Source organism: Phocoena sinus, chromosome 18 (assembly GCF_008692025.1).
Source record: "Phocoena sinus isolate mPhoSin1 chromosome 18, mPhoSin1.pri, whole genome shotgun sequence".
Taxonomy (NCBI): Eukaryota; Metazoa; Chordata; class Mammalia; order Artiodactyla; family Phocoenidae; genus Phocoena; species Phocoena sinus.
In genome coordinates this window covers 9797390-9813887 of record NC_045780.1, presented here as the reverse complement: position 1 = coordinate 9813887, position 16498 = coordinate 9797390, and the positions used below count along the sequence as shown (strand labels likewise).

The 16498-nt window shown below is 38.6% G+C and overlaps 1 protein-coding gene and 1 pseudogene across 1 annotated transcript in view; one reads left to right on the top strand and one right to left on the bottom strand.

Annotated features, from left to right (window-relative positions):
* The first annotated feature begins 1354 nt into the window (after nucleotides 1-1354).
* The window catches only part of STARD13 (StAR related lipid transfer domain containing 13), a 383288-nt gene continuing 368144 nt past the window's right edge, over nucleotides 1355-16498 (top strand). Inside the window, exons 1-2 of the mRNA XM_032611028.1 lie at nucleotides 1355-1456; nucleotides 7452-7587. Coding sequence (XP_032466919.1) covers nucleotides 7558-7587 — 30 coding nt within the window. The 5' untranslated portion in view covers nucleotides 1355-1456; nucleotides 7452-7557. The remainder of the gene's footprint in view (nucleotides 1457-7451; nucleotides 7588-16498) is intronic.
* Nucleotides 10388-11365, bottom strand: LOC116743017 (annotated as a pseudogene).

Here is a 16498-nt window from a genome sequence, read left to right as displayed (position 1 = left end):
TTGGATTTTTCAACAGATAACTTGTAGCATAAATAAGTTTTAGAATAAAAGAGACTTAAAAGACATATCAAAAAATATATAAAGGGGCTTCCCTGGTGGCGCAGTGGTTGGGAGTCTGCCTGCCAAGGCAGGGGACACGGGTTCAAACCCTGGTCTGGGAAGATCCCACGTGCCACGGAGCAGCTGGGCCCGTGAGCTACAAATACTGAGCTCTGCGCGTCTGGAGCCTGTGCTCCGCAGCAAGAGAGGCCGCGACAGTGAGAGGCCCGCGCACCGCGATGAAGAGTGGCCCCCGCTTGCCACAACTAGAGAAAGCCCTCGCACAGAAACGAAGACCCAACACAGCCAAAAATAAATAAATGAATAAATAAATTTATAAAAAAAAAAAATGCTTTAAAAAAAATATATATATATATATATATATAGAGGAGCAAGACCAGCATCTAGGGATATACATTTGACTAGTGAAACTATGAAAAATGTAAGGAAATAATTACTGTAAAAGGATAATGATTCCTTATAGAAGGAAGAATGGGATTGCAGTTGGTATGGAGGATTTAGAGGTGTTTTGCATGTTGGAGGGGAAGTTCTGGCAAACTTTTACTTCTTGACCTGATGGTGGTTAAGATTTTTCTCCTTTGAGTAATTCGTTAAGCTGTGCATCTGTTTTGTGTGCTTTTCTATATCTCCACTTTCTTTTACAATAAAAATATCATTTTGAAAAATCGGTCACAAAGAGGAGGGAGCAGAGGCAAGGGAGAGTTAAGCTCAAATGAGAAATGTTGAGATACTGATGTCTATTTTGCATATTTAAAACTCTTTGATATTTATATAGTTTCCCTATATTTCTTAACATTCTCAGTTGTAAAATACAACAGTATAAAACCAAAAATCGCAAGGTTCCCGTTACCTACAGAGAAAAGTCAAATTCCTTAATATGTAGCTTTTTATCTGAGGACTGCATTTAATTTTCATACATCATTTGCTGCCATTATCCTCTAGGCATCAACAGATGGAGTCAGATAAAAATCCTCACTATTCTTTGAACATGCTGTATTCTTTTTGTGCTTTCATGCCCTTGGGATTCCCTTCCCTGAAATACTGCTATTCTTACTTCAAAACTCAGTTTAAAGGTTATTTCCTCTATGAACTCTCCCTTTTCCCCAGGCAGAATTATTTGTTCTTTTGTCTGTGTTCTCGTATCATTTTATATGATACTTTGGCTTAAATCCCTGTAGTATTATGTCTACATGACGCTTTCTCTGTAGACTAGAGCTCTTAAAGAAAATATGTTGTATTTATTTTTGTTTTCCCTGTGCTTAGGCAGTGCTTGGCATATGAATGAATGAATGAATGAGAAGAGACAGGAAATTGATTAACTCCAAAGAAGATACTTTGCCTAAGGAAGCCGTTGGGTACAGGGAAAAGATGCAGTTACCTAATCAACTATGTACAGGTGAAAAAAAAAAAAAAGCCACGAGACTACAAACGTTTGTCTTACATGTCACTATGTTAAGTAGAACGATACATAATTGTGAGTATTCTGTGTTCACACATCTCATGTTTTATTCCATCACTTTATCTATCTTTAATGGATCACATCACAGGATTTAGAAGAGACATTTGGGTTCTTCAGTTAGTATGGCACTAACTTTCTTAGTCTGTTCATGTTGGGTCTTTGGTAACCTTTTGTAGTAATTAACCCATCAGAAAGGGTATAGTTATAGCTCTCAGAGAATATAATGCAGTTAGAACTGGCATCCTGAAGCGGTGACAATATCCTGGGTAAAATATGGGCCAAAAAATCAAATGGGACGTAATAAATAAAACTCTATGAGTAGATCTTATTATTCCCATTTTAGTCCAATGAGACAGCAGAGACATGGAGACTTTAAGTAACTTGCTCAGGTCACATGACAGTAAGCATGGAAATCAGGACCTGAATTTAGTCAGCAGCCTGCTTTCACTACACAGCACTAAATAAATGGTAGTAATCATTAATGTGATGGAGAAGGGGACTCTTGTGTCTAGCTATAGGAATATGAAAAGTGAAGGTCTCTCGTTTTTCAGATAGATCTGGAATCAAATATGTCTTTCTTGGTGTTTTAGCAGGATAAGTTAATTAGTCTCAGTTAATAGGAGGAACAGATTAGAAACTGTCAAAAATAAGTTCAGTACAAATGACTTTACTCAGCTTGGGAAATTTTTCATGTGTGCTTAAATTTCTTCTTTGTGTTTTTAGTGCTCCTTGACAGTTAATTACACAAGCTTCTTTTTTGAGGTACAGAACAAATATACTACTTGAAAAATAAATGGCAAGGGCAACTTTCAGTCTATGAATGGCTTTGACCCTTTATATTTGGGATCAAAATTGATGTTACATCATTTATACCTGTTGTTGCAATTAGATATTAATAGCCGGTATTTTAAGTGTTTTTAAAAATGGATGTTTCTTTATAAACATTGTGCTTTCCTCCAAAAAATCAAATGTAATTATCTTCAATTTCTAAGTCAGTTAACTAGTGAGATACTTCTTTGCAAATGAGGAAATTAAAGAATGGCATGTTACACTTTAAAATATTATGTAAAAATTTGAATAGTGTGTTAAGTTTTAGAAATGTCCCTGGAATTGTTTAAATAATAGGATTATCTTTATGTATTTCTGTATTTTTGTTCTTCTATTTTAAAAAGAGCAGAATGGGTAAAAGAATTTGCTCTTTGCCTCTCCAGGTTTGGACAATCAGCAACAATGACCCACCTCATTCTTTGCTGTATTTGCATAAGCATAAATATCTTATTTTAGGAATTTTTTCCTAAGCTCTCTTTATATGAAATTCGAACAAAGATTAGGAAGAGAATTTTATTATTTGGTTTCTTGCCATCCTATGTCATGGCTTGGTTGTATGTAGCAGAAAATATTCAATGATTATTATATCAGTGAAGTTCAGTATTCTAGGGCTAATACCTATACATAGCAAACTTTGAGAATAACTACAAGGATAGCATTTAAAATTTTTCTTGTCAACATAAGAAAAACAAATGAAGAGACATTGTTTAAATAAAATGTGAACTATAAAAAGTAAGTAATGGATAAAGACCCAGAAAAAAGGATATTTGAAAAGTCAGAGATTATTTCCCAAAGAACTATCAAGTCTCAGGAAAAATTCTTGTTCAGTTATTTTGTAGTTACAAAAATATTAAATTAAACTTTTAAAGTTGTGTAGTTAAAATAATGTAGTTTTATTGTAGTCGAGGCTAAAATATTAAAGAAAAATTCCAATAAGGAACAAAACCTAATTATTTCTCTGCCCTTGTCACTTTTTTCCAAAGAATAAAACAGTTCTCTTCCTGTGGCCACTGGGGCTTCCCGTTTGTAATGATTTTAATAAAGCACCTCAAATGCTTGTCATTATTTAAAACTCACATCACTTGATCCTCAGAGAAGGCCAGAGGTGGAGCAAGTATTGTATTTTCTCTATTTTTACAGATTTATTATTTTATCCATTCATTTACCTGTCATGTACTAACATAACAATAGCTAACATTAATTCACAACTTGCTATGTACCAGACACACTTTTAAGTGTTTCACACATATAAACTCCCTGCAATCTAGTGAGTACAAAACGTTATTTATTTCTGGTTTTAAAGGTGAGGCAACTGAAATACAAAGAAGTGAAATACTTTGTTCATAGTCACACAGCTAGTGAGTGGCACAGCCTGGCTTTGAACCCAGTACTCTAGCTCCAGAGCTGGCATTTTTAATCATTCTTCTGCCCTCTTGGTATGGTAGCTATAAAAGTCCATTATAACTATGATCTTATGAAAGAGACAAGCAGAGAAGGACATGGAAAAAAGTAATTGTTAATTCAACATAGATTTATTGAATACTCACTCTGTGCTAGGTGCTTGGTGGGAAATTAAACAGACCTCCTCTTTACCCTCTTAGAGCTTACAGTTTAACATAGAAGCTGCTCATTAAACAAACTACAATAATAATGTCAGAGAAATGTTTTGCTAGAGGAAATATAGGAATTCACAGAAACATCTACCAGGAGTGATGAAAGGCTTCCCAGAGGCAGTGGTGATTAAGCTGAGATCTAACAAGTGAGTTGGCTTATCTACCTTGAGTCTGTGTAACCTAAATCCTTGGTTAGGCTCTTTCCACTAGGCAATATAAATAGAACAGGAACAAGAGGGCTATAATATCAGATACAATACGATTTTCAAAGTACTAGAGTCTACATAGGTCTGCTAATAAATTTGAAAAACTTCATGTAATAGACAGTGTAATAGAACATATATTGTCAGAATTCACTCAGGAGTAACTTTCAAAAATGGACTATAAACCAATAGGAGAAATTTTTAAAGTTATCAAAAAAGTACCTCCCTCTAAGTGTCAAAGAGTTTTGCCTATGGGTTCTTTGAGATTTTCAAAGAATGGATAATTGTCATGCAATATAAAATTTCTACATCTTATTTATAAAGAGGCATAGTTTCCATATTTATTTTATGAAACTAATGTCTTCTTGACACAAAAACTTAAGAGGACAAAACATGAAAATGGGTACAAAAAGGCCAAAGAAAACACCAAATCAATAAGTGTTAAAGGAACTGCTTCCCACAACCAAGCACAGTTGATCTCAAGAATATAATGATAGTTTAATAATTATGAATCTATTACTATAGTTCATTGATAAGTCTAGTTATTTAAAGGGCATTTGACAAATTGCAATCTTCATTATCATAAATAATCTTAAAGACTAGAAGGGTACTTTGATAATATAATACAGAAATGCATGGTTGGTTTAGCATAAGATTAATTAATGTAGTTTATAAATTAAGAGATTAAAGAAGAAAAATTTGATCATCTTAATAGATGGAGAAAATGCTTTCAGTAAAATTCAACATCCTTTCATATAAAAAACTTTGATCAAAGAATGGAACTGCCTGATTAAGAAAAAACAAAACCCAGTACAGTCAGCATTGCAGTTGGAGAAACACTGGAAGCATTCTCCTTAAAATCAGAAATAAAATCAGGATACTACCACCTCTGACTGGAGGCCAAGCCTACTTATAAGGAAAATAATAGAAAAGAATGAGGAATGGTAAAGAAACAAAGTTACCATCAGTCACTGATGTAAGAGTACAGACAGCCCCCCCAAAATATATAAAGTTAATCAGAAAGCTTACAAATATTTATGGAAACAACATCAATTAAGCAAAAAAAATCAATTGAATTACTATATGCAAGTAACAGAATATAGAAAATGTACTTTTATGACAGGATATTATTTGTATTATAACAGCATCAAAATTATAAAGTGCCTTAGCATATGTTCACTAAGTGCTGTAAGTGGCTATACCTGGGCCACAGGAGCTCTACAAAACTGCTGGGTTGTAGTGGTCAATTCCTTCCTGCAGTTTCAGCCCCATTTCCTTGCCTCCATAGGTGTCTGTCTTCAGTAAGGCTAAAAGAAGCCCAAGCCTGTTAACCAGCTGAACAAAGGCTATGATGGAACAGACCCTTGCTGAGATTTAGACTGGAGAGGTTGGGGAAGTGGGGCTGGGCCAGGATACAAAGAGAAATATGGGGGAAGAGAGAAGTTACTGAGAAGAATCAAGAGATCTTAGCATTCTCATTTGCTGTGTGATCCTAGTCAAGCAACTTGTTCTCTTTAGGAATTCTTTTATAAAATTCAACCAACAGGACCCCCCTCACAGTTACTGAGAAGAAAAAAATGAGGGAATACATGTGAAAGTATCATACACAGGATGTTGTGCTTAACATTCTGTCATCAAATGTTAGTTTTTCCTAAATAAGATAGTCTGTAACTTCCCAAAGAAAAAGAGGCTGTGTTACAATAGCAGCTACAGTAGTACTGAAGGGGCTTTCATGTAGTAGGCAGCATCCTATTGAAATAGGTGCCAGCATCATCCTCATTTTACAAATGAACCCACAGTGGGTGTTCTTCTAGGCACCTGTCAAACTGTCTACACCAGCCAGCAGAAATGGACATTAGCAGTAGTCAGAAGAGTATAGTACTCATTGGTCAACTCACTGGCCCACTCATTGTATTGCCAGCACTACTGACTGCCTGTCCAACATAGTCTAATTTGCCACTGTTTTTTCTCCAGCTTAATAACTTTCATACCTTTTAAAATCACTGTGCATTTGAATTAAGCCAAGACCCTGTTAGATCCTTCATGATCTTTTTTTAAGGGCAGAATATGTACACACTCTTCTAGGTCCTTCAAACCCTTCTCAGACATTTTTGAATTAGTAAATTGCTGTTCAGAAGATCAAGTCAGGAGATTCTCCCCAAAATGTAAATGTGTAAAACTCATTAACGTAGTGCCTGTTATCACACCATATCATCAGTATTCTCATCATCATATTTATTTCTTTTCCCCATAGTGGAATTTCTGTAAGCATCAAAAGTAAGAAAACTATGATTTCCAAGCAGAGCACATGAAGTTTCTGCTCAGACTTGACATGTTCCTTTGTACTCACATTCCGTTGGCCAAATATGCCAAGCACAAAGAAGTGTTCAGTAGAGGTCAGAAGGTATTGTTTTATAGGTGATTAAATTTAGATTTGAGGAAATTAAGTCCAAGTATAGCTAGTACTTGGCAGTGCTAGATTTACATGTAAGGCTGTATATTGTAGATGTTTTATTTCCCACCCCAAAGAACAACCTGATGAGCAATGACTAAATTTTTAGTTAAATGAAAAATTCACATTTCCAACCTTTCCTTCTGAAAACCTTGGTCCGTTTTTCAGAAGGAATAAACCAGGACAGAACACTGCAGCATAGGCTTCTAGGTAACTTACATAAGGAACTTGGACATAGAGGGATGTGGCAGATTTCCAAGGGATGGGAAGAATTTGTGAAAACAATGACTTCAATAAGAATTTAACATTTTGGAAGAAGAACTTCTACTGTATTTGAAAAGTTTAGGATTCTCTTTATGCTAACATCTTTACTCATTTTACTTCTACAGCTAATCTTCAGAAATAAAATTTTATAATTTGTTCCCTACTATTACAAAATATATAAATTGAGATCTTAAAGCTTAAAAGAATACTGTGGTTTTGAATGAGCCACCTCTTACTTCAAGTTTTTAGATACCTTTGGATTTGCTTTTTAAAAAGTTTTAAAATATGCCAGTATAGTACTATATTTTACCTTGGTAGTATAAAATTACTTTTAGTTTGTAAATTTATATTTACAAGTTCACAGACTTTACTAGGGCTGATCTTACTGAGCCTAAGTATAAATGTCTTTGGAAACATTATTGCTATTTAGGAATATTCTCACATTTTATGTTAACTTTCAAAACCATTTAGGTTTTTGAAAAATGTATTTTTATTGAGTAATTCACTTGAATTATTGCCTGAGAATAATTCTTTGTACATGAAAAAACTTGTTTAAATTTTTTTTTCTACAGAATTCTATAAACCTGAAGAGTAATCTTTTAGAAAAATCATCAGAAGGAAGGAATTTGTAGAAATAACGCTGGAAACATTCAGAATCTTGATGGTGTGCCAAACCAGATGTCAACTGGAGCTCGACCAAAAACTAAGGTAAGTAGTTTTCTTACAGAATATTCTGGGTGGAGGGCCATGCCCCACTCATACAGTGAAGAGAGTACCATATTTGCATGTTCTCTATTACTTTTTGTGTTTTAAGTTAAACATTAAGGTTGACCTGTTTTTTATTATAACATGATTTGTAATGAAAAACATATATAGTTAATATTTATAAAACTGGAAAAAATGCATTCTGTGATTTTAAGATAAAATTGATAGTCCACTGTGATAAGTAGAGTCAGAGCAGTAGATCATATGTGCTTCAATTAATTTCTTAATTATTAGTGAAAATTCCTGCTGCAGTTGAAGATCTCCTTGAACTATTACTATAAAAGTCTTCTCTATTAGGACAGTATGCCTCTCAGTGATCAGGATTCCAGAAAAGAAGCTGATTCCTTCTTGGGGAATACAACTATAAAACATCAGTCATAAACATTAAATACACTTTGTTTAAATAATTGTCTTTGTTCTACCAAGCTAAGTAATGCCCAGGAATTTTGTTGTTGTTGTGTTTGGTATATTTTTAATGAGGAAAAATTGACCAGCCTTTCTTATAGATATTTTACAACTTTTAATATTTATAACTTTTTTCCAAATTTCTAATTTTTTTTCACATTTTTTATTTGAATCCAAAAGTATTGATCCATCTTCATAAATTCTGACCAGTGTTGGATATAGAGGGATATTAGTAATAATGTGCAAGAGTTTATAGAGTTACTTACGGTTTCTGATGTTATGATTCCCTGGCTGCTTTACAATGTAAAAGAGTAATAACTTTGCAAGTAAATATGAAAGGGAAAATATTATGACAGGAAACAACAGAAACTTTCTAAATTACCTCAAAAGAGATCATTTAAGAGATTACTTACAAAAGTCTGGGCAGCTTTAAGGGAAACCAACAACTGTTGCCCAGGAGGATCTTTGGCCTTTGAAGAGGATTACAGCCACAGCCAGACTCCAGATTGACAAAGAATAGGCAGAGGGAGAAAACACCCATCTCTCTCCCTCCCAGCTTCTATCCATTTTTTTTTATTAGCTGAGCTCATCAGGAAATCAGGAGGGAAGGGCACTCACTTCATGGGTTCTTTAGCAATTGTGCCCCACAAAGGAAGATGGAAAAGAGCAGAGAGGAGTTTTAGAGGGTCAAATAGAAAATATTCAGCACACATTAAATTGAAAATTGTCAGCTACCATTATTAAATATGTAATATGTTCCAGGCACAGTGCCAAGCTCTTTACACACATTGCCTATTTAATCCATACGACAACCCTACAACATAGGCATTATTACCTCCATTTTTAAAAAAGAAATCGGATTTTCACAACAACATCATAAAGTTAGTGGGATAGGTATTAATGGTATCCTTATTTTACAGATGAGCAAACCAAGGCCCAGGAAATTTAAGTAACTTGACCAAAGGGGCAAAACCAATACTTGAGTCTGAGTTTTCACGCTCTTTATCATTATGCCATATCATTCATTGCCTTGGGAATTTTGTAATGCCTTTGGAAAAAATGCATATTACTAAGTGAAAGAAGCCAATCCGAAAAGGCTTCATACTGTATAATTTCAACTACATGACATTCTGGAATGGGCACAACTATGGAGACTGTAAAAAGATCAGTGGTTGCCAGGAGTTAGGGAGGAGGGAGGGGTGAATAGGTGCAGCACAGAGGATCTTTAGGGCAGTGAAACTATTCTGTATGATACTATAATGGTGGATACATGTCATTATACATTTGTCAAAACCCATGAAATTTACAGCAAGAGTGAACCGTAAGGTAAACTGTGGACTTTAGGTAATTATGATGTGTCAATGTAGGTTCATCAGTTGTAATAAATGTACCACTCTGGTAAGGGAGACTGTGTACGTGTGTGGGGTCTGTCAGTGAGTATATGGGAAATCTCTGTACTTCCGACTCAGTTTTCCTGTGAACCTAAAACTGCTTGAAAATATAAAGTGTACTTTTTAAAAGACAATTATTTTTAATTAAAAAAGAAAAAATACAGCACATCTTAATTATCTTTACTGTGATCCACATTTTGTTTCTTTTTGGTGAAGAACGACTGATGGATAACATCAAACTTTTACTCAAGGCTTTCTTCTTAGAGTGTTTCTCAGCCCAAGAAGAAAGCGTTTATTACAGATCTATTGATTTTCTTTATTTAAGATTAACAATGAAAGTTAAAAAGGAGAAAGACATCATCTTTAATGTGATACTATAATCCATTGGCTATTGCCTCTTAAGGGAATGTAATTTTTTTTTTTTTTTGCGGTACGCGGGCCTCTCACTGCTGTGGCCTCTCCTGTTGTGGAGCACAGGCTCTGGACGCACAGGCTCAGCCGCCATGGCTCACGGGCCCAGCAGCTCTGCGGCATGTGGGATCTTCCCGGACCGGGGCACAAACCCATGTCCCCTGCATCGGCAGGCGGACTCTCAACCACTGTGCCACCAGGGAAACCCAAGGGAATGTAATTTATTAAAGAGGCATTGGGGACCCATCTTAAATGATTTTCTTTTTTCATCTTCTGTTTTTCTTTTTTTTGTTGTTGTGGGTTTTTTTTGCGGTACGCAGGCCTCTCACTGCTGTGGCCTCTCCTGTTGTGGAGCACAGGCTCTGGACGCGCAGGCTCAGCGGCCATGGCTCACGGGCCCAGCCACTCCGCGACATGTGGGATCTTCCTGGACGGGGGCACGAACCCGTGTTCCCTGCATCGGTAGGCGGACTCTCAACCACTGTGCCACCAGGGAAGCCCTGTTTTCCTTTTTTTTAATTCTTTTTTTTTTTCCCCTTCTTTCCTCTTTTTTTCCTCTCTCTCCTCCTAATACACACTTTTTTAGTAAGGGGAATACCATGATGTCGCTCTAGCCCAGCCCCTGTAGACAGGACCCTGGGGCCTGCTGTTAAAACCACTGCAGAATCGAGAGCGGGAACTGTTGTAGTTGGTGGTCCGGGCACGGTATCGGGCTCGCGGGAAACCCCGGTCTGTTGTGCTGATGCCTGGTCTGTTGGTTCGTTTTCGGATCACCTTGATTTGTCTTCCTCTAAATAGGGACTCATCTAAGGCCAAGGAAGTCCTCACTGACTCTTTGTCTGAGAACTCTATATATGCAAACCCTTTGGGATGACCACTAAGTTTGTCACATAGTATAGTAACACGGTTGACTGAACCACAGCCATGAAAGTGTGCTTCCAGCTCTTCTGCTGTTGCACCATAGTTCACACTGTCAACATAGATGGAACGGGCATCAGCCTCCAGCTTCTCCTCAGTGGACATGATCACTGGGCCAGCACTGCCTGGAGGTGGACTCATATTCATCTGCTTCTCTACCTCGTTCTGTAGCTCCTTTAGCTTCTCAGCTTCTTCCTCCATCTCCCTGACTCGAGCGTTGATCGCTTCCAGCTCCGGGTCCTCAATGACGCCGTTCCCTGGGTCACCCACGACCAGTCCCGGCTCCTCCTCCTCCTCCTCCTCCTCCTCCTCCTCCTCCTCCTCCTCCTCCGGGCTGCCGTGGACTCATGAGCCAGGCCCAGGGCCCGGAGCTCCCAGGGGTGGGCACGGGGCCGGGGTGGCTCCTCTTCGTCTCGGGCTCGGCCTCCAGCAGCAGCTTCTCAGGCTCCAAGCCGTTCCAGTAGTCCTACGCCCCGTGGGGCCCCCTCTCCGGCCTCCCCACAAGCCCCGGGCACAAGATGGCGTCGCTGCCCAGGCCCGGAGCCCCGACCGCCTGCAGCCCCTGCTCCTTTTGCTGCCGCCGCCTCCGCCGCCATCGCCCTTAGCTGATTTTCTAAAGTTTCTTTTTATTCTGGTTACTTTGTTTTTACAGTAAGCCCTTAATTATCCCGGAGCAGGCAATTTATTTCCATTAGCTCATTTAGGATAAGGACAGGATAACTTTATAAACTATTAAGTAAGAAATTTGGGACTATTTCATATTTTGGTCCATTCAGAACAGTATTATAATCTGAGTGCTCAGCCACTTGTCACTGACATAGGATGTGGAGCGGAGGAATACATAGACTCAGATTTTAATACTGGGATTTATATTGCCTCTGAGAATCTTTTTATGTTTTATTTTTTTACCACCAATATGTGCTATGGGCATTCCTTCCAAGTCACATATGAACAGGCAGCATGCAAGCAGAGGTCAGTTTGGCAGAAGAACTTTTTTTGCTGTTCTATCTGTGAATCTTTCAGTAGATGAACAATGGTTTCTGAAAGCTTTCCCTGCTGTTTTCCTTTTCTAGGGAATACTTTCTAAAGAGCCAACTCACTTCTATTTCCTCTGAATATGTCATGAACTCAGAGGTCCCATAATAGAGGAAGTTTGCCATTAGCTAGATTTCTTCCAAGATAGGAGACAAATCCTTCCACACAGATTTATGTCAGCCTGATGTACATTCATTCATCTGACTTACTGTCATTTTCATATTTTCTCAGGCTAGGCTGTAAAACCCAGTTTCACTCATAAAGATGTGCAGAATTCACTGCCCTGTGGAACATGTCTGAGGAATGTGTGCTCATTTCTGAATGTAGCCCTGGCTGCCAAATACTGAGAGCAAGGCCTCTGCCAGCCCTAGGCAGGTTTCCCATGGGGCTAGTGCTGTGTAGAAGATGGAGGATCAAGGTGTCTAACCCTTTATTGCTTGTCAATACTTCTATATACTCTTAGTAGAACATTTCCAAAGTTTGGAATATAGCCTTCTGCCGTCATGGGACTATTTCTGTCTGCTCATCTCAGATGTCATTTGCCTAGGGGTGAAGTGAAGAAAGCTCTTCATGGTAGCTGCCAGTATAAGTGAGACACACGAACAGCTCAGGACTTAAACTGGGCATAAACATCCTCACCAAAGAGCCAGATATCTTGGTCTGAAGTCAGGCTGCACATACAGATAGTATGCCCTGCACAGGGTCACCTTTTCTAATCAGCACAAAGATATCTTCTGCTCACCAATTTGTGAGTACTTGAGACAGTGAATGCCAACCAAAGAGGACATTTTTTCCTAAATTTTATGAAAATATCATATGGGCTAGCGCTGACTGTGACCTGGCTAAGGGAATGGTCCAGGTTAGGTTGACACAAACAGAAAGTCCAAACTATAAATTCAGACAGCCAGGTTGCCAAGGCGAAGAAGGGTATTTAAAAGAAAGCAAAGACAAACCGCCACCAGTTGAAAATCTGGGGCTATTCTGGCTTCTCTGTTCTCAATTTGAGAAGGCAGGTAAAGCCCATTTCTGAAGCCAGTGACTCATGAGCAGCTTCTGATTTATGCTCAATTCCCAGGCTCGCGGGTGGGTGGAAGGCACCGGACAGGGTGATGCGGAGAGTTATATTCTGGGCAGGGAAGTAGGTGTGGGGTGAGGCGTGGACTAGCCAGCTCCGTCAGATATATTCTCCATAACCTGTATCTGTCCTCATCTTCCTCCTGAGCCCGGACCCTGTGCCTGGCTGGCTGTCTTGGCATCTTGAACTGCATGTTCCAACGCACCTCAGACTCAGTCTTGAACTTTACAGTCTTCTCCTGTCTTATTGAAAGACACTTTCAGTGAATTCATCATTCAGGCCAGAAACCTGGAGTCACCCTATTTTTGTTCTTCTCTCTTAAACTCACATTCATTGTCACCATGTCCTCTCTAGTCTGCATTTCTAATGAGGTGTTAACTCATCTCCTTTTCATCCCTAATGCCAATGCTCTGGGTGGTCCATCTCTCACCTGAAATGCAGCCTATTAATTGGTCTTTAGTATCAAATACCCCTCATCCATTATCCAAAATTCAAACAGAGTGACCCTTTAAAAAGTTAAGTCTGATCATGTCTCTGTTCTATGGGAAAATCCTTCAGTGTCTTCAATTTTTTTTTTTTTGCTAGAAAATCAAATTTCTGTGCATGTAAGACAAAGCCATTCAGAATGTAGTCATGACAGCCTCTCCAGCCTCTCCTCTTTTGTCTTCTCCATCTTTCACTCAATATTCCAGCCATATCAAACTACTTTTGAATTCTTCTCACACTCTTCATATTTGCATCTTTCGCTCCTTTAACCTAGAATTCCCTTTCTATCTTCTTCACATTGATTCAATTTACTAGGTTCTCAAGACTCAGTCTATAGGAAGGGCCCTGTTCTTCTAACAGTTGTCACATTAATATTATTTATATATTTCTTTGTTTTTCCTTTCACCAACTTTGAAGCAATTTGAAGTCCAGACTGTGTCATTTATCTCAGTAACCTAAGTGCTTAGCACAGAAACTGAAAATTATAGGTACTCATTAAATGTTCAGTGTGTAGTATCTTCTAGTTATTTCAGTAGGGTCTCTTTTCTACTGAGTAGGAGTTGCTACTCAGACACATTTGGACTAATGTTTTGGCAAAGTTTTAACACTAGAAAGGTAGATGTATACATATTCACACCACAAAAAGTTATGGGTTCCAGGATGTTAAGAATTGAAGAGTTGTCACGGGTGAAGACTTTCTATCTAGGAGAAATTTCTAGAGAAATTTTTCCACCCAGATCAGACTTCTGGTCACCCCTTTTTTTTCCCCCTGAGAGGACTAGGGTTTGGGCATCATGCTGCCCTTTCTACTGCCACCTTCTTTGTTTTCAACTATTATGTCTTTCGTCCCTTGACTAGTGAGAAATAAGGAAAGTAGTTCCAGCAAGGACAATTCTTTGCTCTGCAAGTTTTCTAAGGGTTTTCATTGGAAGTTATGAAATAACGAGCAAAGGGGCTCCACATAAAAGCCTCCTGTGAATACCTTTTATTTTTCCCAGAGGAGTGTTAGAGGGAGATAAGACAGGTGATGTTATCTATACTTTGGAGGCCACCTGTAGTCAGTGAATTTCCTGGAAGCTAACTAAAAAAGCTAAGGAAGAGTTAAGAAATAGCTGGAGGCTTTGTAAGAGTTGGGATGGAACAGGGGCTAGAGATTTGACATGATCCTGTAACTTAGCTGGAGGAGAGGTAGCAGTGGAAATGGGAGAGAGGAGAAGCCTCAGGTGATGATGCTACAGGAGATATCCAGCCTCTCCTTCCTTCCCCTCTGCCATCATTTCTAGCATAACAACCCGATGGATCCTTGCTTGGGTTCCACAGTGGGAGAAAGTTCAAAGAATTTTTGCATGGTCAAAGGAAGGACGAGGACATGTGAAACATATCCTCATAGCAGCGGCTGTGGGGGAAGCAGAGTTACTTTGGCCACTAGGCTGAGGTAGTAATTCCCAGGGACTATCTGTATGTAAGTAGTGGTCCAGCAGATGTAGAGACTGCTCATTATTGTTCTTAAAAAGGTAATATCCTAGAGAATGAGACACTAGTGTTTATACTGTTTCATGACTATGACTAACTATTCTAGAATATTTAGGTCCTTCCTTTTGTCCCCTGCAGATTTAGAGTATTTACTGGAGCTAATACATACAGAGCCACATCTGTGTAAAATGACATCTGTTTCAGGAACACAGCCCAGTCGTGGGGTTGAAAATATGCAGTCACAAGCCACATGTGGCCACTGCATTCTTGAAGCCCTGACTAGACGTATCTGCCCATGAGATCACCCCAGCTACCAACCAAATATATTTCTCCTCTAAATTATTGAAAAGCATTTTAAAACGATGTATCTGAAAAATTCAAGGCTTTTGTTTTGGTTCATTTTATAGCCTTTACTGATTACACACATTTCCTCTATGGCTTGAATGGATAGCAGCATCAGCTGTGGTAATAAATCCTCCACTCTGCAGACCTGTGTAGCACATACACCTGTGCCAGAGTTACACACCAGATGGCACCTGAAAATGAGTTGATATCTATGGTAAGACAGTATTTAGAGAAAATACATTTATAAGTAAAACAGGATATACATTTCACAGTGATTTTAATAGAACATTGAACAAGTCAGTCGGCAAATATTATTGGGTGCCTACTCTGTGCAGAACCTTGTGAGGTTTGCTGTTCTGGCGTTGGGTTGCCTGGATGTGGCACTTAGAAGTGTTACTAATGCATCATCTCCTATAAGAAGATTGGAAAAAATAAAGCTTTCCTAAATTTTCAAGTTTTCTCCACTGTTGATCTTCTGTGTTATGAACTTGGAACAGGGATCAAGAACATTTTAATCATCAAGGATATGTTTTCTGTGGCTTTTTGAGTAGGGCATGTGTTATGACCTTAAGTGACCAGTGGAAGACAGCCCCTATCAGGATGGCCATTGTTTAGGTGATCTAAATGGATTTGGTCCATAAACAACCCAGAAGGGTCCTAAAGACTTTAAACATCCAGGAAAGTGTCCATTAAGATTTACAGAGTGCCGAAGTGACTGTGAATTTCTGGTCAGAATTGTCAGTGTCCTGAGGTACATGTTGTTTAGTAATTACACAACTGTTCCGGGAGAGTGAATGAGTGGTGAGTTAATGAACTATGCCATCGCTCCTGACCTGCGTTGTCTCTCTTCCCCAACCTCCCCAAATAGCTGCATAACCAAAGATGAAATTTCCATCCCCACAGTTAAAGCCATAGGACCATAAATTGGTGTCCCATACTGCCTCCTACTTTCATGAAGCAAAAATGAAGTTTCCTCACGCTTCCTAGTTTTCACAATATTTTACTGGAGGAAATTCAAGACACAGTTCCACTGCAAGAAAGAACACTGTGAATTGGCCATAACATGTCTCAAAAGACTTGACATGGCTCTTTTAACTGCTAAAATCTTAATATCTTGGCAGATTTAAGGAGGAGCCCATGTAGGCAGTTTTCTATTTGTTTATTTTGAAATTAGATTCCTGTCCTCGTCACTGAGGAAGGCAAGCAGTGAGTAGGCTGCTGATCACTTGTTGGGGAGGGGGAGCAGAGAGGCAGTTTGCCTGAATAGTTCACACCGACATGTAAAATTCTGAAAGCCCTTTAACACTCTCAGAAA